The sequence below is a fragment of the Halichoeres trimaculatus genome, unplaced genomic scaffold, assembly GCF_033239565.1.
Source record: "Halichoeres trimaculatus isolate MK-OKI-2021-1 unplaced genomic scaffold, fHalTri1.1 fHalTri1_scaffold_4, whole genome shotgun sequence".
NCBI classification, from domain to species: domain Eukaryota; kingdom Metazoa; phylum Chordata; class Actinopteri; order Labriformes; family Labridae; genus Halichoeres; species Halichoeres trimaculatus.
This window is the reverse complement of record NW_027437182.1, coordinates 9,771,484-9,798,713: the sequence shown is the minus strand read 5'-3', so window position 1 is coordinate 9,798,713 and position 27,230 is coordinate 9,771,484. Positions and strand designations below refer to the sequence as shown.

Here is a 27,230-nt window from a genome sequence, read left to right as displayed (position 1 = left end):
GTTTTAATAGAGCACATTAGTATAATTTTGACCACAGTAATTGACAACAAAGCAGAAACCTATTAATCAAACTGCCTGGATTGGTGCCAGTCTTCTTGCTTTCTAGCTCAGGATGACCTTATTTCTATTTTTTCATTTCAGGGTGCAGATTAATGTGGAGATTTTTCTCTTTTTCTCAGGTCTGTTCAAATCTGTGCCACACCTGTGCACTCACTTTGTAGCCTCTTGGTTGTATCCCAGCATGAAACATTATATGATGTCACTGCATAGACATGAATGTCAGGATGGGGATTCTCCCCCTGTATGTTCAAAAGACTTGCTGACACTGGTGGTCTGACCTGCAAGGTATCAAAATAAACTCAACCAGCAGCTGAAATAATGCTGTAAAGTTGTCTGTCACTTGCCTTGATCAGATTTTTTGCAGTGACAGCTGTGGCTTCATTTTACACATTTTTATGCAAATCACAACAAATGTTTTCCAAAGAGACTTTCCAAAGACATTAGCAGCTCACAGTTGGAGATTACATGTGCCACACACTCTAAAACATGAAAAAAAAGTTTTAAATCTGGAGTAAAAGTCACTCTAATGTTTAAGAATCAGACATACTTTTGGGGAAACTCTAAAGACTGCTCAGAGACAGGAAGGTTCAACTGTAAAAACATTCAGCAATGTGCAGTATCTGTGCAGCTGTGTAGCTCTTTCTTGTGCTGTTATTTCCATAATGCAAGCTACCCTTCCATGTTCACTCACATTAAACAGAGAAACATTTTCAACCAAACCAGCACTCTACAGGGTTCAATCACTTTACAGTGGGCCACCTTTTTCTTTCAATGCATGATTAAATCCTAGAGAGAAAAGTGGTGCCACTGGACTGCTCTGCCTCAATATATATCCGGCAAGTTCTGAGGAATAGCAGCTGGTTGCTGTTTAAGTGTCACCTTTTGGGTAACATACTGTGACACACAGTGGCAATTGCTCTAAGACTGCAAGGGAAGCTCAGCTTCCCCTAAAATGTCCCCAAAAAGTGGTGATTTGTACCGCTGTGTGTACATTTCATTGAAAAAATATGAACTAGAATTTCTTTATCTTTTGTTCAGAATCAGCTACCTATCACAGGTAACTGGCTCGACCTTCTCATTCATCCACGCAGCGTCTCAGCGCTTTAACACAGTTGGACACTGAGCATCTTCTGACTTCAGCAGGGAAGCGTAGAGTGGGTTGTTCCAATGTGGAAACTGGATGGTCATTGGATAAACGCTGGGCTTTGTCCTGCCCATCGGACACTCAGCATCTCTGGGGGTCTATGAGGCAGTGGGCTGGCCTGGATGCTGGACTTCTGCATGATGATTGGATGATCTGTCTGAGGCTGAATCCCTTTTTGATAGACAGTGAAATTAGCCAGTCAGCGATCTTGAAGTATAACCCTCCACCGGAGCATCTTCTCAGTTTATCTGGACTGATCCGGAGGCTTTATTGATCCCCAATGAGGTTACCTTTCTTAAAAACGACGAGCGTTGAGAGAACACTGGTAAAATCCCTGGAAAAAACACCTGGTTGGTACGACATGGTCACAGATCATTTTCTAAAAAAAAGGAACGGAGGGTAGAATTGACGTTTAAATAAATAAACAAATTTATGATGTAGGCCGGAAAAAAATGAGCTTCCCTCCTTGACTGACCAGCAGCCGCCACTGGTGACACAATGGTAGTTTACAGTACGCAGCTCACTTTTTGGGTGACAAAAAAGGGGTTTGAAGGTGTCTCTTATACCGAATTTCATGATGCTCTCATTTGGCTGAGATGCAAGAGGAGCCAGATTCTGTGTTAATATCATGACCACACTGCCTCTGCAACGCTAACCAAACAGAGATAATGCCGGTAAATGTCAGGGGTGCAGTGATAGTATGGAAGGGTCAACTGGGACCTCTTTGAAAGCAATCTCAAACAGCTGAGTTCATAAAAGATTTTCCTTTGTTAAAAGAAATGAAAGTATCAAAACAATGAAACACCTCCCTGTGTCTGATTATCAATGAAACACAGTTTCTATCATTTCTCATTTTTACCTGAACAGAAATAGTGTCTGCCAGTCTCCTGATGGCCACTGAGTGCAGATGTCCATCGGCCAAGTTCATGACTCTGCTCCTAAGCACCTCCACATCTCTGCTGCTGTGCAGCTTGTACCTCAGCTCCAGCTCATCTGTGCAAACACAAAACAGCATTTCAGTCAGTGAAACCAAAACAAACAGAGATTATTTAATTGTCTTTTAAGTAGCCTTATTTTTAGGTTTAAACCCCTAAAGCTGATGATCCATTACACTACATCTATTAAGTTGAAGCAGGAAATTATACGTACTTAATAAAGGTAGAGCTGATTATAATGAATGTTACTGATGTACTTTAAAAACCAATTCATTTCAAGCTGTTGCTCCAGTAAACTCAACAAACCTAAACAGTGTACATTTACCCAAAGTACTGTTATAACAGCAAAGAGGAGCTTGTTCCATGAAATTCAAGATAATTCGGTGTAATTTTTAATCTTCTGCTGATACCAACATGACAAAACACTCTATTAAAATGTCTTTGAAAATTAATTAAGCATATAATCCATGTAAGCCAAACATTTCCACAGGCTTTTCTTGGTGTAGACATGTATTCACTCCTTCAAAGGACAAATTTCTCATCAAATATCTGATTTTCCAAGAAATCTGCTGCTGAATAAAGAAGCTACAAACTGTTTAGTACTGCAAGGATTAATGCGTTATCTCTCTGCCTAACACTCTTTGGTGTAAAATTAATTTCAAATTCTTTATACAGTGTTATTATTAATAAATTCCATGGTGCTGAGATCATTTGAATGCTATTAGATCTCTGCAGACTCAACAGATTAGCAGTAATGATAGGAAATAACCAAACGTAATAATCCAAACTCACAATGGCCCCCCAGTTTCAGTCTTACTTTCTTTCAGAGTTGGACTAATAGGGAGCGGTTCTTCTATCATAAGACCACATCTTGATAATAATAACAGAGGGCAAAAGGTGTTTCAGGCTGTCAGAGAGTGAAAAGTTTCTGAGTGCGGCAGCTGAGGCTCTTGTTACAGCATGAAAGGAGAGAAACATGAGAAAAACCTTTTTCTAAGGCATCAAAAATGAACCTCTCTGAGGGATTAAATTAGATCCTTCAGTAAGAGTGCACACACCTGATGACAGCTCGATCAACTATTCAACACCTGGCATCTCTCAGATTTTCTCTCCATCATTAAAAAGAGCTGAAAGTGTCTTCAAACAGCTGAATTTGTAAAAGTTTTATTCATAACGCGGATAAAAAAAGAACATTCACTCTGTGGGTTTAAGGATACAGGACAATATTTTCACGAAAAGGTTTCTGTTGCCTGTTTTTAGCCATCACAAGGAAGTTACAGCAATGGATGAATGCAAATCGGATTATGCTATGCAGGAATTCTGGCATCGCTCTGTGCCAACTGGAACAACGCAAAGCTCTGTAGAGAAGCAAGTGATGAAAATTTGAACAATAAATAATCACAACAGAAAAACAAGAAGAAAAGATCCTCACTGAAAACAGAATTATCATTTTATAGTAACGGCATTGAGCGTTTTCTTTGAACCTGATGATAACAGAGGGTGGATAAGGAGGAGGCGGATGGCAGACTGAATCCAGAGGGGAGAGGAGGCAGAAGGAGAAGAAAGGAGGTTACAAAATGTTTCATCTGATGAACTCGAAACACATGATCCTCACCATGTTTGTTGATCAGCAGGGCCAGGTACTCTCTGTAGAAAGAGTTGATGTAGAGCAGCAGGGCAGGACTCTGACTGGTCCTGAGGCTCAGCGAGATGTTTTCTCCTCTCAGCGTCATTTCAGAGTAGATGGAGGAAGGCACGGTGCTGCTGTTTTTGCTGGGTTCGTAGGGCTCCTGGAGGTTGTAGATGATGGATGTTGTTGATGTAAAGCTGGCTGAAACCTCTGGAAGTCATGAAAGTACAAATACTAAGGTGTTATAAACACAGAGATTCCTGTGTGAAGCTGTCAGCCTCTTTCTCTGGCTATAAGAAGGACAGGTCAGCACATTTCCCAGTAATGGCACCAACAGATGAACAATTTCTTTTAATAACTTTACATTCACCAAGCCTTTGATGCAGCACACAGCAGACATGAATCCCTAAAGACAATCAAAATGCTCTGCCTTCACGAGAGCATGGACTCATTATGACAGACACAGAAACAAGTTTGAAGAGTGCAGACAGTGAACAACACAGACAGTCAGGGTCCTTCAGCTCTTCAGTCTGAAGAATCCCCTTCAGAAGAAATGTCTGCTTGTCATCAGTAAAGTGTGGGGAGATTAAAAAAAAAAAGGTTAAAGTAATCCTATTTTGAAAATTACTGATGTTAACTATTGTGTCTCAAAGAAGATGAAAAAAAAGATTTCAAAAATGTCAAGCCAACAAAACAAAGGAACAAAAGTAAAGCGATAAGTTAGTCATGTCCAAGTAAACAGATTGAACAGAAGGACTTAAGGTTCAGCGTTTAAGAACTTGGTATCGGCAACTGTAGCTCTTAGTTGGGAGAGTAAAAGCCTGCCTCAACATCTCTTCTTACTCCATCCTTACTGATCAGAAGATGTAATATTATATTGACACCATGTGAGACATTTTTCATAAGTTCACTGGTGAGATATTACTACTACTGAGGCTGAATAAAAAAATAAATATAAAATCAACAAAAGAAGTGCACTGGCAGTAACTACAGGAAAAATAATTAAAGAAATACAACATTTCACACAAAGCTGCCTCCAACTAGGTGAGATTAAGGTGAGTCGTTTCATTAAGTATCACACAGACCATTCAAAATAGAGTTCTAGCATAAGTTACATCCTTCAGACCAGTATCTTCTGCAGTATTCTTCATGTTTAATACATGATGTCTCAGTTACATTGCATATATCTCACCCTTCCCTTGCAAAACTTTAATGAATTCAGTGCTAATTTAGTCTACCATAACGTATGCAGGAGAAAATGAAATAACTAAAGAAACAGATAAAGACTGCATGAGAAAATTGGAAGACTAGCGAGAGGTTTTCTTTCCATGAATGTCTTAGATGAAGTCTTGGGTTTTGTTGCTCAATGTGTCAAATTATTTGTCACATAAGATGAAATCTGGCTGTGTTACAATGTCCATTGGAACAAAAACTTGAACAATACCCGCTTTACTATCATAAAAGTTCATAAAGAGCTTAAACAGCCGTTATCACTCTGTGTCCATTTGAATATTTGTACCTTGGTGACAGAAGGATCCAGTGAATGCTGACGGTCCGCAGTCACAGGAGAAGCCATTGTCTCTCTCCACACAGCGACCATGGTTCTGGCAGAGAGAGCCGTAGCTGCTGCAGTGGCCCGGGCAGCCTGGTCGAACCCCCGGGGTGATCTTTGCCCTCTCTTCCAGGTCCAGAGTGGCACCGTTGAGCTGCAGGGAGCGGATGCATCCAAGGAAGCCTTTCTGTCTGGAGGCGGTGCCTCCTGCCATAAAAAATACATAAAGATACTTTAACACTGGCTCAAATATTTTCTTCATCAACAGAGGTCTCCCAAATTGACTTGCGTGTAGTCAAATCAGGTTGAACCGCCTACGAAATGCTCATACTTTTTTTCCTTGTAATGCGCTGCTGTTTTTATTCATTTTATCTTATATTATTTATTTATTTATTCGTCTAATTTATTTTATTTATTTTATTTTTATTTATCTTATTCTATATTTATTTGTTTTTATTTTTATTTCTTATGTATTTATTTTTATTTATTGTGTGTGTGTGTGTGTGTGTGTCTGTGTGTGTGTGTGTGTGTGTGTGTGGGGGGGGGGGGGGGGGGGGGGTGTTACTTTTTTTTTTTTAAGGCATTTAAAGTAGAGACGTGTACCAGTACATCTATGTTTGTCAAGTGTAACCATACAATATACACTTACAGTAAAATGCACCATTATTAGCTGGGTGCCATGTGAACAGACACTTGGTTGTTGTGTCAAAGTATGAGTACTACAGTCATGATTTTCAAGACTTTTGATGTGGCTCACTCTTGAACAACCTTTTCAGACAATTACTACCCTTGTCCTCTGAAGAGAAGAAATTAATCATGATTTTTGTTTTCAAAGCTTTTGCAGGAGATGGATGTACAGTATGTAAAAAGGAACAATCTTGACATTGTTAAGAATGCTTCCAGAAAAGTAAGGCGGTTGCAAAAGTTACTTGGACTGTCACTGTTACACGGGTGCATGCTATGATAACAGTCTGAAATGTTTGGTTGGTTAAAATGCTGGTTAAAAGTGGGTGTGTTACCAATTTCTGAGACACTGTAGTGATCCTACAGCAGCATAATCAATGAATATGATATCCCATTAATGAAGCCAGGTGCATATTTATGCACAACCCAGTGTGAATATCCAGAAAAGTCAGTCATAAATTTGTTTTCTACACATCCCAAATAAATGGTCCAGGTTCACACAGTAAACGGCTTAGAGTGAGGCAGTGGACCTCTTTAAATCCACATAAGACTGGAACTAAGATAGTGAGGATTCGATCCAGGCTAATACTCAGACAGCTTGGACTCCGATTTGACAAGGACTCAGCTCTGACACAAGACCTATGGACTATAGGCTTGACTTAGACTTGGACTTTAAAACACTACCTGGTTGAATGTCGTCTGTTCACACTCCAGCATACAGCCAAACTATGGCGAAACACAAGACAACATAGTTTTCAGCATTATACTGGAGATGAGAATGATCTAGATTTATATCTATGAAACAAAAGACACTCCAGCCTACAATTTCATGCCTGCCTGGATTTGTAAATCTTTTTTGCTGATATCAAATCTTACAGCCATGATCACATCTTAATAAACTGACTGTTTTAGTGTAGTGTATCTTCTGACGTAGAGAAAGAAGCAGAGATGGTCTGGCTAATCAGGGTGGATTATAGCTGGTGTTTGAAATTCACAGCTGTAGAGTTGACAAGATAAAGGTTAAACATACTTCTAAGCAGTTCGTTTTCACACCCCGATGAGTCACCGTCACATGTTGTCATCTTCAAATATCAGTTAAGGGGTGAAGCAGACACAGACGGGGCCTGAAGAAACCATCAGAGAATCACCTGGAATGAGCTAAAATAACCCAAGTAAGACTGAAACTGAGGGGCCATAATGAAATTACTCACTTTCTTCATATCACTTGAATCAGCACTTTAAGCTATCTCTAAAACACCACCACAAGTCTGTATGACTAACAATGAGCTATTTTAGTCGTCATAACAGAGACTCTAATATCAACATTTCCCTCCAATTAGTTCAGATAAGCAGCCATGTTTGACAGAAAACAGGAACTTTAGCAACAACAGTGTCAGACTCCTTTTTGTGCTCTCTGCTGTAAATTAGGATTGACAGCCTCACGTTGAGCAGAAAAATAAGACTTCATCTGCTCTTCAGTGCGTTGAGACACTGCCAATGATGTACAAGTGTGCTGGCCTCTGATTGGCTCAGAGTCGCTGTCTAAACTTTCCACCAACAGGCAGAGGAACCATTTCTACCTCTTTTTACCTGACAGTTATCATCATACTATTTATTGCAGCATCCTCGTGTTTGTTTACAAAGTTGAGAATGGTTGATGTATGATTTCCTCGGCAGTTCCAATCTGGCAGCGTCTTTTTTTTCATCCATGTGTGACAGTTGTTCTGCAGACTGGAGTTGGCAGAGTGTTACTCTCACAGTTTGAATCTGGAGGAGTTTCAAATGTTCAGCCAGAAACCTCTCAGACCACTAAATCCCCAACCTCTGTGAAGCTCCAGTCTCCTCCTGCAGCACGCGTTATAAACCAGCGACAACACATTACGGGCTCACAGACTGAGAAATTTAATTAAGAGTTCTCTGGATGACTCAATCAGGAAAAGTTTCATTATGCTTAATGAAATGCACGCACAGGAAACTTCTGCTTAACAGTAGTTCAACAACTGAGGCTCCTTAAGCTGCAGGAAAATACAGGTTGATCTGTAAAAACAGACGCACGCCAACATGATGCATGTCATAGCTGTCATCTTCAGAATACCAAATAACACTGATTCTCAGTTATTGAAAAAATCTTCACAATCCTTTTAACCACATATCAGCTGATTCATTAATATCCTTTTAACTACAGCTTGTATAAGTATGTGTGTCACAGAGTTCCTCCCAAAGGCAACGAACAAAGTAAAACCACAAGGTAGTCAGATATATTCACCCAAGGCAATATTATGGCTTATTAATTCAGACCATAGAATGCCCTCTCTTATTAAGTTATACAGGCTAATTTTATATATTACAAATGGGAAGTGTTACTCATGGCGATATAAGTGTCCTAGCAGTCTCATGAGTTATGATTTCATACAGGAACGGCTGCTAACATTATGGATTCACAATAAAACTCCCCAAACAAAAACACAGAGAGTCTAAAATGCATATCACTTTGCTGTAAATCAAGTCTTTGTCAAACACAAACAGCCTCTCCCACAGCAGTCTATTTCATTATCCCATCACATTTACATTCAAATATATATGAATCCCTCTGCATCGCCGGTAAACACAACACAGTGCAGCAAATAAACAGAGAGGGAGTCACGGTCATTTCTTTTGGGCTCTTCAGGAGGGATTATTAGTTTAACACAGCCGACCAGACGCAGCTCACCTCAATTTTCTGCATCTCCCCAATCTCATCCCATATTTGTTGGCTGATTTTCTCTTCAAAAAAGTTTGTTTACAAATGAACAAATGTCCATAATATTTGCAGAAAGATAAAGCCTCAAAATACAAGATTGGATTTGATTCCCTCAAACATAGTTCTGCAGATAAGCTGGGAGGTTTAACGGACTCATGAAAGATGGAGATAGGGGAGTTTAAACTGATGGAGTTAAGAAGAAAAAGTACAAAACTTTTTCAAAGTTTACAGAAGGACCCAACTATTACATAATCAGAAGTGAAGTTTGAAGGCTACCTGGACTTTTAAGGAAACAGCTGGCATTCAGTTTTCTTCTCATCATTAATAAACCCCATGAATGAGTCTAAACTGACAAGAACTGACTGAACAGATTAATCTTATTGGTTGAATTGAAGAAAGAACCCATTAGTTTATTCGTGTGTTCCACAGATTGTTGTTCAAATCACATCAGTTAGCCACACTGTTTGTCTTCAATGTAGCGTTTTAGTAAATCCCCTATTTCTCACAATTTGAGTAAAGTAAACCAAAAATCCTGCTGTAGGAAGATGATTTTTAGAAAAACACTGAGATTTGAAAAAAAACAAAAAACAAAAAAACGATGAAAAGTGTAATATTTCATCTCTTTTTAGTTTCAGTAAATGAATTGTGTTTACATGATGCCTGTCCCCAGACCAGTGAAAGCAGTCTCACATTACTCGACACATTTAATATGTATACACTGATGGCAAAAGCTACTATGTAAAGCACCATCACTATTGAACAATCCAGTTTACACTTTGATGGCGGTTAGGCGTTAAGTGTCTTGCCAAAGGATGCTTCAACATGTGGATGCAGTATCTGGGTTTCAAACATAGACTGTATATAGAATGGACAGCTTGGGTCCGCTGTTTACCATTGTACGGTTTTGGAGCCAAAATACCCCCATCACAGGCGCCGTTATTGACAGCCAGAGTCTGCGCAGTAGGGGCTATGAGGGACTTGGAGAGAATCAGAGAGGAGCCAGGTGACAGACATATAGATATTTATTTTTCTTGTGAGAGTCTAATTTCTTCATTGACATATTTTACAATCCCCGAAAATAATACACAAGAACGCGGCTGCCAATCATTGTTAGACATGATGGAAAGTCTTGTTTTTAACCGAGTTTCAACAAAACTTTACAGAAATAAGAGGACTTGAATATAATGCGGCCAAATGATATCTTCAAACCACCACAGCAATTGGTTATGACTTTGTTAAGAATGTTCTTTTTCTTTTTACCACAGCCCAGCTGGAATGGCTGGGAAAGACACATTCTTGATCTGTGCTGGAGTCAGCCACCAGGGGGAGCAGTTTTTGTGGCAACCTCACTTTGAGCCGAGCAAGATGATGTCCATTTTTTTTTTACAGTCTATGGTTTGAACCCCCATCTTCCGACTGAGAGAACCCACTTCACCACTTAACCAATGTCCATCCAGCAAAAAGAGTTTGAAAAGAGCTCTTAAGGCTGCTCAAGACAAAGACTATATCCACTCTGAGCAAACACTTGGCAACAGCGACCAAGAACATCAACAGGTTGAAACCTTGAGCAGAACTTTCAATTCCTGAACTGTCATCTGCTGCTGCTAGAGGGAGAAAAAGTAGGCTGTAAGGAAACTGCTACATTTCAAACTGTGAAAAAAAGTTTTGTTGTGCCATAGAGAATAAAGACAGATCTCTTCTCAACCTGCTATGATGCAGTGAACATAAAACTACAATGATCACGTGATGAAGGATTGATCAGCTGGCTGTGTGGATTGACGTCAGTGCATTTTTCTGCATTCATCTCTGGAAGGTATGAAACACTATTATTACCTGCCGACACGAATGCTCAATCAAAGTAGAATGCAGTACCCTGACATTGTTCCCTTTCTTCACAGCAACTCAGACCAGAACATGTATAAAAAAGTCTGAGGATAAGGTTCCTGGAATAAAACATGTGCAACTTGGGTGGGAATCTTAGAGTAACTTGATGTGATACCATGCTCAGACATGACCCGTGATTATCACGATGTAATTGTTGATTTCAAAGCCAATGAATGATGAATTACCCTGCTAACTGATAAATCAAGAAATACGGGACCACTGCAGAGAGTTTGGAAGCAGTGACACAGGTGCAAAATGGAAGAGATGTGGCAGATATGATCACTACCCCTTTGCTGCTATGTGATAGAAGTACAAGCACAAAAACTTGTGGACCACACAGCAAATTTCAAATGTTGTTAAAGCAACCCTCACTCCTTTCTTTTGATTGCTTAAGGACGTAACTTTGTGGTTTTTTAAAAGGACCTGCCTCTTACCTATGAATAACTGGCTGTTGAGCTGCAGATGAATGTGTCCGTCAGCGGGCGCCTCTTGTGTAGCAGCAGGAAAGTCATCAACACGTAAAGAAGCCTCCTTCACATTTCTCTCAGCTCGCACACTGTGCCATCGATTGTCGTTCAGAGGGACGTTAGCCTCCACTCGCACCTCCAGTGGTCCATTCCCAACGTCAAACGAGAAGATGACCTCTGAGGAAGCTGGAGAGGAGGACTGTGGTCAGATCAGTTGGCTCAGATATCAGTGAATTGAGAAGACGACAAAAACAAAGGTTATATAGTACACAAGGGCTCTTAACGCATTTGGATGACGGGTTTAGAGTCACAGTGACTCTTAACTCAGCAGAATGAGTTTAATTTGGCCCTGCTGAAGAGTTTATAGAAATGTTGACATTCTTAAAGCTACTTTTATGTTAAATAGGTGAAATTATGCCAACCAATGAAGGATAGTTTGCAGCAGAAGTGCAACCCTTCAGTGTCTGCTGTGTCTGGACAGCAAATGGATGGAGCAAATTAGTGCAACACATGCCACATTTCTTTCCTTAAGAAATCTTTTATTTTTATAGACATGTTGTCCAAGATTTTAAACACAACAGACATTTTCTTTGTTTACTGCTCCAGTGTTCCCCATTACTGCAAAATAAATCCAAGGAATTGTCTTCATGAGAGTTAAGGGCAGATCTTGTCGCTGATAAACTTTGCCGACTTTTAGTCTGTGTGCTGTAAAATGATTTCCATCATTATGGTCAGGTCGTCCACCAATACTGAGAAACAGCATTTTGAAATGTCATATTTTGGTGCTGATTTCTCATTTTAAGTTGCGGATTATGAACAGGTAAAAGTGAGCATATAAAGGTATATAAAAGTGAGACTATTCCAAGATCATTCGTAGCGTGAGGGTCTTTGATCAGCACAAATTATGAAAATTTCACTTTAATGTGCCAAATTCTCAGCCTGTCAGGCTTTCATTGGAGCACAAAGGAGTCACACAATCATCATTCTAATTTACATGTGTTCTGATGAAGGCCTGACCGGTTGACCATTTGGCACATTAAAGTGAATATTGTACAGATTAAGTGTGCAGAGATCTCCTTGATACCCCGGCACTTAAAAATTCTGAGAAAGGTTAAACAAAAGTATCCCCACTATAAACACAACAGACTTTAAAAAAAAAAAATCAATTCTTTTTTTTTGCCTTCCCATGGGACTTCAGATCTCTTTCTTATTGGAGACCAGGCCGACATAGCACACTGCAAAGTAGCAGAACTCGCTGTTCATCCAGAATCCCCCCCTTCAGTTGGGCTCCAAATTTCGCAATCTTTTATTAAACCCACTTTTCATTCGTTCTCCTCCATCATCAGATGTTGGCAGAGGTGTGGATTGGTTTCTCCTTTAGTCCATCTGTTTGCAGGATGGACAGACAGCTGGACAGATCTGAGATGAGTGAGTCAGGGAGCAGCAGCAGCGGTAAATTTGTGTGTGGGCGCCTGTGTATATTATCTGGCCATATTTTGATGAAGTTGCTCAATGGTATTTAGTTGTATTGATATTTTTTAGGCATTTACTAGATGAGGATAAAAATAGGTAGGGAATAGCATTGTAATCTCTCCACAGGAATATGTCTTATTTCAAGATATCCAAAAAACAAAAATGAATAAACTTCTTGTTGAGAGTGAAAAAAAATCTGTTATTAGGATGAGAAAAATTCACTTTAGATTTTTCATGAAGAAATTATTCTTATTTCAAGAAAAAAGAATATTCTTCCTACCCCATTTGCAGATTCTTTTACTGTTTACAAGAAATTCGGACATTGTTTTTATCTTTTATTATCTTGGAATAAAACATTTATTTGGATTTGTCAGATAAATGTGGCTCATAGTAAGTCTGACTGGGCCATTTTTACTAAAAATTAGAAATAAACACAAGCTTAGATTTCAGTTTTCAGAGTCTAAGTTAAATGGGATAATCCTGAAGACATCTTGGACTTATTATATTTACTTTACTTGTTTCAGCGACTGAAAAAAGGTGTGATGCAGCATTGTTCTCCAGGCAAAACAAGCACTGGATCAGGATTTGATATCAGCAGATACTTGATAAAAAAATTATCAGGATCACAGACCAAAAAGGCTGATCAAGACATCCCTACAGGATACAGCTGATGATTACAGATCTCTTTTCACCTGCAATCCAGCTTCTACTTCTTAAATCAGATTTACTACACTCACAGTGTACTTTTGGTGTTGTGATCCCAGCAGGAGTGAACCTCTAAACCTGATCCAAGTCAGGATACAGTAATTATTAACCTTCACAGCATCTATGCAGCTCTGTTGGGTTTGTAACTTAACCCATGACAAAGGGAAGTGAGCCGAAGGCTGCACACACTCTGTGTTCATCCATCATAACAACTGCCAGCCTGCCCACGCTCCACACTTAAGGTGAAGTTAGCAGAGCGGTGACATCTGTGCACGAACACATCATCATCCCTCACGGGCGAGGCTGACAGAGGAGGGAGAGCTGTGCCACCGAGGGACTGAGGAAGCATTTGATAGAAAAACCCAGAGGCATAACTTAATTTAGAGACTGCTCTCTGGCCCCGCTCCAGTCATGTTAACAGCAGTAATAATGATACACAGTCATCTCAACACCAGCTGTCATAATAACAGCGGTAATAGTGCTGCAGCGAGATAAGAGGAGCGCTCTGCTGTAACAATGACGGGGTTCCCCCAAGGAGGAGGGCTGCCATTTGTCCTCCTTGTGTGTGTAAGTTTGTTTGAGTGAGACACGAAGAAAGAAAGACAGGAAGATATTAAACAGAGATTAAACTTCAGCTCCCACAGATCCTCTCGCCCACAGTGTGGCCATTACTGTACATTTTCTCTCATCTCATGCTTCACGCTTCCCCCTTTCATCTAACAGACGAACAGAGGAGCATCGCTGTATGTGCAGCAGAAATCAAAGCACGATCCACTAAGTCTCCTGAACTCACAATAAGGGTTGCAACGAAGAATCGATAAAATCAATAAAAATCGATGAGTAAAAGCGTCTACAACATTTTATCCATAATCAGTGCACTGTGCTGCACCATTGCTGTATTAGTTTGCCCCACAGACTGTATATAGAGTGGACAATGTGGCTCCGCCACTTATCATTGTACGGTTTTGAAGCTAAAAAAAACCCTTCATAGGCGCAGCCATTGTTGCAGTTGTGCAGCCAGAGTCGGTGCAGTAGAGAAAATGAGGGTTTCTGGGATAATCTGAGAGGAGCCGGGTGACAAAAATATATATATATTTTTTTTCAAGAGTCTGATCACTTCTTGACTCTACCTCCCGACATATTTTACAATCCCTGAAAAAAATACACCAGAACAGCAGCTGTCAATCATCGTTAAACGTATGTAAAGCCTTGTTTTTAACCTAGTATAACAAATGAAAACAAAACTTTTTAGCAAAAAGAGGACTTGAATACAAGACAGCCAGATGATATCTTCAAATCACCACAGCAATCAGACATGAGAAACATTTCTACGAGGAGTATTATTTTTTACAGTTTGACCACAGCCCATCTGGAATGGCTGGAAAGCCAGACTTTTTAACCTACACTGCAGCGTAGGGAGCACTGCGGAGCGGAGGAAAAGCTAAGCTGGCAGGTGAGTCGAAAACAAGTAATCACACAAATAATGGCACAGCTGGAGAAGCCATTAGTCCCCAAAATTCCAGAGTTTGGGAGTGATCCATGCTGAGTAAAAGCACACAGCATGTTCAATGAAATATAGGACCTTGCATGGCAGGTCAGTGCGGCTGCAATGATCCAGCACCTAAAACACAAACATGTTGGGCTCATCGATGACCCTACATACACTCTTTTTATATGTTGTGAAATACATGGTATGTCTTTTAGGACTGGTTTTGTTTTTTTCATTAAATCGTCATCTGTTTGAAGACCACAAGGAGTTCATTAAACCAACGTTAGCATTAGCGTTAGATGTTACAGATAGTGGTAGGGCAGAGGGGGTGTACAGTTTGACCTGCAGCGATCGAGAACACAATTTTACTCATTTGCCTTTTGGTCCACTAAATTCTTAATCTGATGACATAACAATGTATTTTCTGTTATTTTGCCCATACTGTTGATTCTTTAAAGTTCATATATGTATCATCTGGTCAGTTTAAGGTCAGTTTTAAGGTTTTAAAGGCAGATATGTTGCTTCTTTGTATATATCTTCAAGCAAACAACAGTCATCAACTAAAATAACACTGCATGTTTGGTTTTGCGAATTTTACTATTGTGCATTCTCATCCTTTTTTTTCCAATTCATCGATTAATCGAAAATATAATTGTGAGAGTAATCGATAACTAAAATGATCGTTAGTTGCTGCTTGACTCAAAATTAAATCAAATTTGACTTCATCTGAAAGTACATGCTGTGCTTATGAAAACATTTAGAAAGTTAGTTTTTACCTGACGCAGTTTTGATAAAGGCAAGGTGAGATTTAAAGAAAGACTATTAAATTGGTTATAAAATAAGTATTTTTTACTTTGTTACAGACAGACAGTCACTTTCATTTGTGTTGATAACATAGCAGAAACTTGGTAAGGGGATATGATAATAAGAAACCTGCTCTGAAACCTGTTCTGTTCTTTGGAAACAGAACACTGAGAGCTTCCACTCACCCATGTTTGATGATTGTTAGAGGCCCTTACAAGATATTTTTTCTAATATGAATTTTCTTCTTTCTACCTAAAAATCCAGAAACTATAGGAAAGCACATTTTCAATTGAACCTCGTGAGACAGGATGTCTCCTACTTCATTGAAAGTCCATTTTCAGCATCTGTGCTCTGAGAGTTTCCACATCACACTTGAGATGGATGCATGCTGTGACATGCATGGTTTCAACACCGAGCTGTGATGATGGAAAAATCCTTCTTGCTCTTATACTGTAAGTCTTAAACTTTGATTTCAGGCTGGCACAGAGAAACTTTTCATGTACATGCAAACAGCTCAAACAGAGTGACGGATAACCGACATTTTTTGAGAGTTGGCCTTCAACACAATCTGTTTTTGTCTGGTTGCTTCCTTTTTGTCCCACTTATCAGAAGAAAGCACCTGAAGCTGAGGAGTTTTAGCTGGCTATGAAACAAATTAAAATTAGTTTGGATGTCTCTTTACGAGCTGTAAAAGCAAACAAAGCTATTAACAACAAGACGTGTTGTGTCTGTGCATTTATTTTTTATGGCTGTAATCACTGCCTGGGGTTGGTGTAAGCTTAAGAGTTTAACAGCACACTGCAGACTTTTTCATTTTCTAAAACAAAGATTCTCAGTGTGAGAAACATTTGTTGACAGAAGAAAGCAATGTGAGCATGCACAGGACAAAGTCAGCAAAGTACGAGGTACTGTTTTGTCCAGAGGGGGCGCCAAACTGAAAGTTCCTTGCAGGAGCTTCAATAAATGAGTAAGTCATTGAAGCAAAACATTTCCGAGTTTTCACTTACAGCTCAGTTCAATCCTGATGAAGTCCTTGATGCCCAGATTTTCCAGGAAGACTCCAGAGGAGGATGTCGTCTTAAACAGGAAGGAGATGTCTGCATTCAGCTCCCCGTGGAAGGTGGGAAAGTGAAGGTAAGAAGTCTCCTTATCAAAAAACGCTGCGTTCCAGAAGTTCTCTGAGAGAGAAAACGAACACTTCCTTAATGCATCTTATCCTTCATGTTCTGTTTTTCTGATAGAAAAGACGAGTGATATCATACTGGAGCAAAACTTATTAAATAAAAATGTCATTTTGATGGCTGTGTAATGAAAATAGTGTAGTAAACAAATGGACCAACTGTTCAGCTAATTAGCTAAGAACCAAGGCAGAACTCCAGCTACGCCATCTCATTTATGTTGATTTATCTTTCGAGCCCTTTATTTATCTACTCGTTCAACTGAAGGCTGAAATTAGAGGCAATTAAAGCAGCTGAAATATATTGCCCTCATGTTCATGTATTATATAGAGAATCTTTTCATCACAAATTGTTATTAAAGAAGAGAAGGGAGTCATATTTTAGCTACCAGCCTGCTAATTAGGTAATTAGCCTCACACTATTTTCCCATTAGGGTATAAAATGGCAGATGGAGGATGAATTGAGGATTTCCTTTAAATCTGTTAAGTGTATGGAGAATAAAACCAACCCAATAATTAATAATATTGCATTAAAACAACCATTGTTTAGTAGAATTAATTAAAATGTAAATGGAGAGATGTGAGATGTGCAACAAGCAGCAACCAAAGCTAACTCACTGTCTCCATGACAGCGCAAAGGCCCCACCCTGTAGGCAGCCTCTGACCCCGTCCGCTGGACGTCACCCAGCACGAGGGACCTGACCGGGAGGGTCTCCTTATGGGTGAGAAGGCCTGAGTCATTAGCCCTGCAGGAGGAGACGGAAAGAGGGAAAGGAAGAAGAAAAAAGAAGCAGGGTTAAAAGAAAGCACAAAGCAAATGTAGGAAAGGAGAAGTGGAAAGAGAAAGTGTGAAAGGTATTGTGGGTTAAAAGAGGTTCAGGAGAAGCAAAAAGAGGAGGAAGGCAGAGGAGGACAAAGCGATGGTGAGGGACAGGAAAGTAATGAGGCGAGGAAGAAGAGGAGGAGTGAGGCATTGTAAAAGAAGAGAGGATGGAGAGGGATGAAAAAACAACACAAAGGAGAAGTTTACAGGAAAAAAACAAGGGAGAGAAAGAGGAATAAGGGAAAAGAGGAGGAAGAGAAGAGAAATGAGAGAGAGGAAGTAAAAGAAAGAGCAATTGAGGTAAAAGATAAAAATAACTGACCAAAAAAAAGAGATAAAGTGGTAAAAAGAGGAAGAAGAGTCGAAGGAGAAAGGAATGAGGATGAGGGGGTGATGTGAGTCAATCAAAGGGAAAAGAGTTAAAGTGGAAGAAGTATGTGTGAGTGAAGTTGAAGAAGATATAAACCAAGGAGTGGGAGATGAAGAGAAGGATGTGTAAGTATGTGATGAAGAAGGAAGAAAGAAACAGACTCATAGAACAAAAGAAAAGAGAAGTTAAACACGTAGGATAAAGGAATGAGGGAGGTGAAGAAAGAGGATTTAGGGATGACAAAGAGGACAGAAGAAGAGAAGAGTGGGACATTCATGGGACTTTCATTGAACATGAAAGAGGTAGAAGAATGAGAAAAGAGGGCAAAAGGGAGGTAAGGAAGATGTAGCACCAACAGGAAGTTAAATGATCATTTACATGAATTTCAAAATAAAACATTAAGAAAAGTATGACCTGATGTATTCCAGGTACTTCCTCTTCAATGGTGGGCTGATGTTATTGTTCCTGTCAGTATTGACTAAATATTAAAAGAAAGATCAAGATTTTGTCTGATTTGAGAAAATGTGTTTTCCAAATAAGCGCAGACTGAGTTTTTATCAGCTCATTCAGCACCCTCTCTTTGTTCTATGGTGTTTCAAATTCCAAAAATCAGCTTTCAACCTCTGAAAATTGTCAAAAACACATCTAGGGCTGTAGGCGCTCACACACAGCGCTGGTTAATGTGATGAGATACCGTCAGCAGTACAAAAGAAAGAGAGATAATGAAAAGAAGGACTTCTGGGGATGCAGACACTCACATGGTTTGGTGACAATGTGGTAAAAATGGGTAGGATTGGTCACAGGATTTGGGGAAGGTGACCTAAATACAGAGCTGCATTCAGCTTGAATAAAAGGATTTCTACACAAAAATGTGGAGGGATGTATAAATATCTTTGGATTATTCCCAGATGTCTCATGGTTCATTTGTGTCCACTTTGAAATGATGTGACAGTAAACACTGGATCATAGTAATGACTTCATTAAAGGCAATTAAGACACATTTCACTGAATCCTAACATTAAAGACCAAACCGTGATGGGTTGTCTTTCCAAAATAAACCCTAATGCCTGGGCTGAATTGTTTTGCTGATGTAATTAACATTTCAAATCACAACATGATTTGTATAACTGCATGTCTTCCAGTGAAAATCTTTTTATCATAATATAAATAATTCTGAAGTCATACTTGGACTCATATGAAGGTTATTTGAGTGAAACCTTCAAACTAAATCTTTACATCAGTTTCTTTGTCATGAATTTGCTTTAACAGTACAAGGGATATTAAATAGTACAGTACCACTGGTCTAGGTCAGTGTCACAGTTGCAGTGGTGGTTTGAGTCCAGACAGTCATCCCGCAGGCCACAGGCACACTGCCTGCTACCTGGCAGAGCGCCTCCCCAGTGAGACTGGATCTGACCTGGATCCGGACCTCCTACCCACCAGCTGAACGGGGATCCCTCTGAAAAATAAACACAACACTGACTTCTTTATTTCTGACCACCTGTTTCTTAAGGTTTTCTCTGTTAGGTTTCATCAGATATGTACAGCTCTTTGTTGTCTTTCTGACTGAAAATGGATGTAAAACAAGCAGCTACTTCACTGAGACATCTCGCCCATGTGAAAATTCCTCTTATGCGTAGGCTTTTAGAGTTTTAGTGGTTCAAAGGGAGCTGTTTAAGTAAAGGTTCTTCTGGATGAACAGAATAAATGTAGTGTTAGATGTATGTGTAAGTGCCTTATTTAAACCTGTCTATCATATGAAGCAGCAACAGAACCTTCAAAAAGAAGCTGAAGATTAAACTCTGAACACAAGTTGTGTTGAAAAATTTTCACAGCTGTGATGGATCGAAAAGAAGAAAACGCACAACAGATGTGTGATTGATGTTTTAATTAGTAAGTTCTCAAACTAAGTGTCTCTTGTTGCAGATTGAGATGCCTCAGATGATGAAAAGCTTGCTTTGCAAATAACTTTTTTGATTCTAACACTTCTCCTCAACATAACAACATCCTTGATGCTGGAAACAGTTTCCAACCTTTTACAGCTTTGAGCAATGAAACAACACATTTTGATGTTTGGCTCTGTGTTTCTTCCACATTCTGACTCCAGGCTCGTGAAAACATCAGAAAAAATCCCCTGTTAAGGAGATTTGACTGAGGAGGATCACTGACCAAGCAGAAACCTTTGGTTTCCAAAATACAGGCTAATGTGGAAGTGCTAAACAGTGCATTTTCTTCAAGTGTCCACTTAAAGTTGGCCCCAGAAAACACCAAAGAATCCCTTTAAATGCTGCCTGTTGCAAAATAAACTTCCATCCTTGAGCTTCAAAATGCCCATTCTGAAATGGACGCATTTATCTCTATAGACAACACCCCCGCTTTGTCCTCACCTGGTGTGTTGAGGAGGCGGGATTTCCTGCAGTGGTAGGACAGCTCCTGCTCGCAGTGCTCTGATTGGCTGATGATGGCTGTCAGCTGTTCCTCTTCAGATGCGTAGTCAAAATGGGCAGAATGGTGGATTTTCTCAGGGGATGGCTGCACTCTGGTCAGTTCTGTGTTGTTGTGCTGAACCACCATCCATGCTGTGTCCTCTGGCGCAGGGAAAAGACAATAAAGGAAATAAGTGATAGTGTTACATTTGACCCCTTTCAATAGTTCAGACAAAAAAATGTCTGTCATGCTACAAAAGTTTTAATGTGTTACCTGTCATGTTACAGTAGATAAGCTGGGGTTTTACTGGTCCACTGCCGTCCACGTCTATATAATAATGTCCTGATGTGTTCCCTTTGTGTTTATAAGCTTCGCATGACTGTTCATATGTTGCTGTGAAAAATGAGAGAGGATACCCATGGTCAGAAAATCCCTCTAACAGTACATTTTGTCCTAGGAATAGGTCGTAAACATAACCATGCAAAAAGGGAGGAAGCTTTTTTTCACTTTTATTTGTTTTGTTGTTATATTATTCAAAAGTAATGATTTGAACTAGACTCAAATGAATGAGAATTGTGGGATCTGGAGAGAAAGAAAAGTTTCCATAAGAATTCCTAAAAGACAAGCTTTGGGCTGTTGATTTACTGGCTCTATTTCAGTAAGAGAAATGAGTCTAGAATTTTCTATGCCAATGATTATACTGTTAAATTCAGTGGAAAATGCTTCCCTCTTTAAAAGAGCTTCAAGAAATCCAGGCAGCCCTTAAAAGTCTGTTTGGAGAAGTTGCCTTCGTCCTAACCAGGGTGGGATTTTCTCTGGGAGATTGACAAAGGGGATGAGATTAACAATGAAAAAAAAAGAGAGGCAGGGATTAATTAAACACTGTTATGCAACGTTGAGAAAAGCAACTACTGAATTTAAAAAGGTGAAACTGAGTTACATAAAGCCCTCCAGCTGCATCAGGTTTGCTCTGCAGAACATACACACAGGGACGCACAAAACCATGCACAGACTACTGTAGAGCGTAGGAAAAGAAACCACAGGGGTCTGACTATGAACTGTGGAGGAAAGTTTCCTCTGTGAACACACGTGTGTCTTTTCTTGTTCTCATGTCAGTCAAAACTTTTCCCAGGATGAGGGCTTGATACAGCCGTCAAAAAGCTTTTGACCCAAATATAACAATCAAATAAGAGTGTGAGTGTGGGAGTGTGTGTGTGTGTGGACTGAGTTTGCTCTGATCCTGCCTGCAGCTGATCACCACCACCCGAGCGTAGAAAGATTCAATCAATGCTTGGCTGTGTAATCAAAGCCTGAATCTTTTTAAACCCTAATTTGACTCACCTAAACTACTGCAGGCAGTCCCTAAGTTTGAAATCCATTTATGTAGAGAGAACAGGCAGCCTCAGGACTCACTCTCTTTCTGACACGCTTTCTGCCTCCATCTCCTCTGCTGTTTGCTTCCCTCTTGCTCCTATCATCACTTTCTTCATCTCTCCCCCTCAGTATGGCTTCTGCCAGTCCTTGCTACCTTACTTTTTTTTGGTTCATCTGTCTATGCATCTCACAACTCTTTGCCTATTTTCATTTTTAGATTTTCTTCTGATAATGCAGAACCAAAAAGCTCTGACAAGAAGGGAAACAAGGCAAAGAGCATAGCAAAGAGTCATTCACGCAAGCTCAAAGGTTTTGACCTATTTAGGAATACTTGGAACAGACTAAGAAGACAAAGGAGTGTTTCATTTATAATGTTGGCAAGGCACTTTTGAAAAACAAGATAACACCCCGTGAAGGAGTCATACAAGCTGAGACTGAAGAAACTTCTGAACTTTTTAAAACAGTTCAGAAATCAGAAGGCACTTGAATAACCTTTCGTGATATGGAAATTGAATATGAGAGTCATCATAGAAATAAGGTCCTTTAAGTTGTTTTATCAGTGTCTAGTCACTGGAGTATTGCCAAGCTCTGCTGTGAGCAAGTGGAGCCAACCCAGCGGCATCTGTTATTTTACAATAAACAAGTCTATAGACAGTATACGGACAAATTAGGCTTCAATTAAACATCTGTTGGCCAAGATGATACTGGAGCTGAGGTTTGTAACTGTAATTGTATTATTTCATTGTTGATTTTACCTGTACATGTGTAAGAAGTTGTTGTTTTTTTGTTTTTTCCCACAGAAATCTCAGCCCTGTCTAATTTTAACCAAGTGGCAACCTCCAGTCTAAGAATATGAGACAATGCGGAAGGGCTAAAATCTTCTGTTTCTCAAGTGTCCACTTGAGGATGGCTCCAGAAGTACTGGAAGTCACCTACACACCAAGACAAAAAAAGCTGTTTTCACAGCAGAAATAAACCTATTTACAGTCTATATCAAAAAACATCTCCTGTCTTAGTCGCTAATTTCACTTTGGCACACACTGTATGGGGCAGTGGCGGCTGCTGGTCAGTCAAGGAGGGGAAGCTCATTTTTTTTCCGGCTTACATCATAAATTTGTTTATTTATTTATACGTAAATTCAACCCTCTGTGCCTTTTCAAGAAAATGATCTGTGACCATGTTGTACCAACCAGGTGTTTTTTCCAGGGATTTTACCAGTGTTCTCTCAACACTCGTGATTTTTAAGAAAGGTAAACTCGCTGGGGATCGATAAAGCCTCCAGATCAGTCCAGAACACCTGAGAAGATTCTCCAGTGGAGGGCTATACTTCAAGATCGCTGACTGGCTCATTTCACAGTCAATCAAAAAGGGATTCGGCCTCAGACAGATCATCCAATCATCATGCAGAAGCCCAGTGTCCAGGCCAGCCCACTGCCTCATAGACCCCCAGAGACGCTCAGCGTACAAGGGCGGGACAAAGCCCAGCATTTATCCAATGACCGTCCTGTTTCCTCAGTGGAACAACCCACTCTACGCTTCCCAGCTGAAGTCAGAAGACGCTCAGCGTCCGACTGTGTTAAAGCGCTGAGACGCTGCAGAGATGAATGAGAAGGAGGTCAAGCCAGTTACCTGTGATAGGTAGCTGATTCTTAACAAAAGATGAAGGAATTCTAGCGTATATTTTGTCAATGACATGTACACTCAGTACATATCACCACTATTTTTGGGGACATTTTTAGGGGAAGCTGAGCTTCCCTTGCAGTCTTAGAGCAATCGCCACTGGTATGGGGGTTCAATTCTTTCTTACTTGGAGGTTAAGAGGATATTAAAATGAGCTCGCCCAATCAGAAGCACAGCTCAGCTCGGCTCACATGACTGACAGGCGCCCTATAGCTGTCCTTCTATGACTTGTAGCCCCTGTCACTTCCAATATGGCTGCGATAGCCAATTTGCTTCAACCACGTTGGGGAGACTGCATCCATTAATTATACAGTCTATGATTTTAACACTGTGAAGTTAAATGTTTTGAATGATGCCTCCATCTCCATCAGCAACTCCAGAAATGCAAAACAAATCTATAGATGTACTCAATCTATATGTTGATGGGTTGATAGTCTTGTTTTCTCTTGTAGGCAATAAAGTGGTACCAATCTAAATTTCAATCTGTTTTGTAATCAGCTATAAAACCTGCGAGCTTCAAATATAGTAGTATGAAAACAACTAATTCTTTTGTTGTTTTTACAGTTTCTTACATTAACTTATTTATCTGTATCAACATGCTTGTGTATTATCTTGTCTACTCGTTTAATGTTTTGCAGTTACAAGAAACTTGGTCATAATAGACCACAGTGCATGTTCTCAGGGTCTCTTTGAAAGTCCCACTTTACATAAACCATGTAAAGTAATTCTAAAGTAAGCAGGAAAAGCCATAAATAACCCAAAAAGGTCAAATATAGACATTTAAACTGTGTCAGGCTCAAGCGTGACAAATATTTACCTTTGACGAGGCACAGTAATACGCACAAGAATTACCCACTTTCAAAGTAAACCCTTGTTTTTGTCTCAGCTCTCAATTGCTTCATTTTCATGCTAACCTCTTCAAATGAGCCACCTGGAAACATCAAACATCTAGAAAGAAAAAAAATTCAGCGAGTACGCAGAAGTTTACTCCGCCTGCTCTGAAGTTGTTGTTGATGGGAGCTGTTTGAAGTTTCAAGTGGGTGAAAATGTTTCTTTCATCTCAGTCAAGCAGTTCTCTCTTTGTTCTTTCTTCAGCTGACTCTCTGTGGATGCAGTGACACTATTTCTGCCTTCTATTACAGAAAGGACCAGACTTGTTTACAGACAGAATATCAGATTTGGCTGAAACATGAACTAAACTTAGGAGGATGCTCGACAGTCTTTATAAATCTATTTCCTAAGTCTTGAAAGCAGTGACACCCTAGAAAAAGTCAGGTCTTATCTCAAAACTGACCAATCCCTGCAATAAGATTCTTTTCACCTGACACCTTTCTCGAAAACACCTTGGGGAATTCCTGAGAACAAAGTTTCATTTCAACATTTTATTATGAGTTATATCTCATGAAATGTGGAGCTATTGATCCACCATCTCAAGTGGCTCTCAGTCAGTGACAGGGTCATATACTTTAGTTTAAGTGAAGGCTGTTTGCTTCCAGCATGAACCTTTAGAGTGAAAGGCAGCCAGTCACATCATTTAAGGAAAGGTTAAACTAACACCCACACTCTCTTTGATCAACGCGGATATCTTGCATTGAGCAGCCCCAGAAAGCCAACAACAAATGTCTGATTTACTCAGTATAATAAAGTACTTCAACATGTTCCTTCTATCCCTGATTGAACACAGTTAATTGAAGTCTCCAAACAGTGAATGGGGAAATAACACAACAGGAGATCAAATGTTGGGAGTCATGGGGTCTCACTCTTATTAAAGCAAACTCAACAGGAACATGTTTGGAAACTGTATCAGTCTTGTTTTTATATAAGCTGCTGCACTGAGCATTAATTTTCTTGTCTAAAATATCCAACATTAAATGAAAATTGATTATGACACTCTTGAACAATATGAGGACATTTTTGTTCTTAACACAAAAATTTAATTGATTTGTACCAAACAGCCAAGAATTAAAAAGCATTAAATGAATACTTTTAGCTTCAGTTAATGAGATTTTAGAAATTATTTCTGTTTCCATGAAAGTGTTTTTCTGGTTCATCAAAATACAGCAAATACAAAAATTACTGTCCAACTGTTTATGAAGAATGGGGTTGATTTAAAGTCAGATGTTGTTGACTTAAAATAGTGTCTAATTCATCTTCAGCTGACTTAGATTACAATATAGATCACTTAAGCTAATGCATGACATTTCAAAATGACTGTGAGTCATTGAGCACACTGACTAGAAATTAATTGAATACATCACAGGATAGTGAAGTATACTCTGCTTCTATTTACATAAGCTAAATTTCTCAAACTCTCAATTTAGTTTGTCTCAGTTTGAAAAATGTTGAATAAACAACACATCTCACAGTTATTAACTGACTTTTACAGAGTCTTGTAGCCTCTTTCAGCTCTAAGTTTTGGTTTTAATACACTACTTAACTATTTTTGGTCACAGTTTAAGGCAAAAATTGCTGTTTGACCAATCTTAACAACACGTCTGGCACTAAGTAGCAGTCATGCACGATGAGGTGCTTGCTTGTAAATTTTGTTTAACATATTGCAGTGATGGGGCTAGATCGGGGGTAGCCAACCTAGGGCACGGGTGCCATAGCTGGCACGTGAGGCTATTAATGTTGGCGCACAGAGAATAAAAAGAGGATTAAATAAATAAATGAAGAAAACGTTCATTGTTTTGTATTCAAATCAACACTTCCCTAAAAAATTGAGCACACTTTACATTCACCGCAAATCTCTTGGGACGTCAGTTTGTTAGCTTACAATAGCATCCATTTAGCGGTGTTAGCAAAGCAAACAAACCAAGTTCCAGTCGTTGTTTTCAACATAACTGGACAAGGGAGTATGGATTTATTGCCAGAGATGGCTGGAGATCTGGCAGTATGCACCCTTTGCTGTGAAAGTGTAGTATGTTAGGACATCGAGTGTGCAGCATCTTTTAGAGACCAAACACGAAAACGGTGTTAGCAAAAAAATAATAAAACAGCCAAAGAAAGGGAGTTATATCATTTCTCATTGCATAGCTAAGCATTGAAAACCATTCAAAGAGGCTTTCAGATCGACTGTTGATGATTTTAAGAAAGAAGTAAGTATCAGCACAGTGGGCATAAGTGTATTCTAAAGTGGCTCAAGCCATGGAAAGGTTGCTCGCCCCTGGGCTGGATATTAGAAGTTGGAGATCGACAACAGAACAAGAAAGCTGAGAATATTGGGCTCACATTTACAAGGTGGCCAGAGAAAGACTTTAAATTTGCTGTTATCACTTAGAGTAAAGCAACTTTGTATGAAAAGATTTTTTTTTTTTGTTCAAGTGTGGGTAACATGCTCATAATGTGTTTTCAGGCTGTGGCAAAGCCCCTAAGTGGCCAGAAAATAACAATCCAAGCAGCTTAAACATAATTGGATCCGTATTACATTTTAGTCTGCCTTTGAGAGCAAAAAGAAAATAAAAAAGTTGGTCAAGAACCACTGACTACATTATTACATGTTAACAACTTCTTCTGTCTCCATGGTATTTCATAGACCTACAGATGCCCTGTTGCTGGTTGCTTACAGCTGTGGCAGGTTGCTCCTCTGTAGCCACTGTTGGAGCAGTTACAGTGGAAGGTGCTCCACGACTGAGTGCATCTTCCTCCATGTTCACAGTGACTGGGTGAGCACCTGGAAGACAGAGAGAGACACACATGCAGAGACAAGGGGGAGCCCATTGTTAGTCAAAAAGTTCTGTGAAAAGTTTCTCAAGGATGTTAAGATGAAAAGAGCTCCTACACTCCTGACTGCTCTGATGAGCGGGTGTGTA

General features: G+C 39.6%; 1 protein-coding gene across 1 annotated transcript in view; it reads right to left on the bottom strand.

Annotated features, from left to right (window-relative positions):
* LOC141789548 (contactin-associated protein-like 4) overlaps nucleotides 1–27,230 on the bottom strand; it is a 118,786-nt gene that overhangs the window by 10,796 nt on the left and 80,760 nt on the right. The window contains exons 11-20 of the mRNA XM_074669013.1: nucleotides 26,985–27,091; nucleotides 20,638–20,757; nucleotides 20,325–20,525; nucleotides 19,234–19,396; nucleotides 17,363–17,490; nucleotides 16,575–16,745; nucleotides 11,064–11,282; nucleotides 5,289–5,528; nucleotides 3,755–3,979; nucleotides 2,064–2,197 (exon numbers count right to left, since the gene is read on the bottom strand). Of these exons, the coding sequence (XP_074525114.1) occupies nucleotides 2,064–2,197; nucleotides 3,755–3,979; nucleotides 5,289–5,528; nucleotides 11,064–11,282; nucleotides 16,575–16,745; nucleotides 17,363–17,490; nucleotides 19,234–19,396; nucleotides 20,325–20,525; nucleotides 20,638–20,757; nucleotides 26,985–27,091 (1,708 nt within the window). The remainder of the gene's footprint in view (nucleotides 1–2,063; nucleotides 2,198–3,754; nucleotides 3,980–5,288; nucleotides 5,529–11,063; nucleotides 11,283–16,574; nucleotides 16,746–17,362; nucleotides 17,491–19,233; nucleotides 19,397–20,324; nucleotides 20,526–20,637; nucleotides 20,758–26,984; nucleotides 27,092–27,230) is intronic.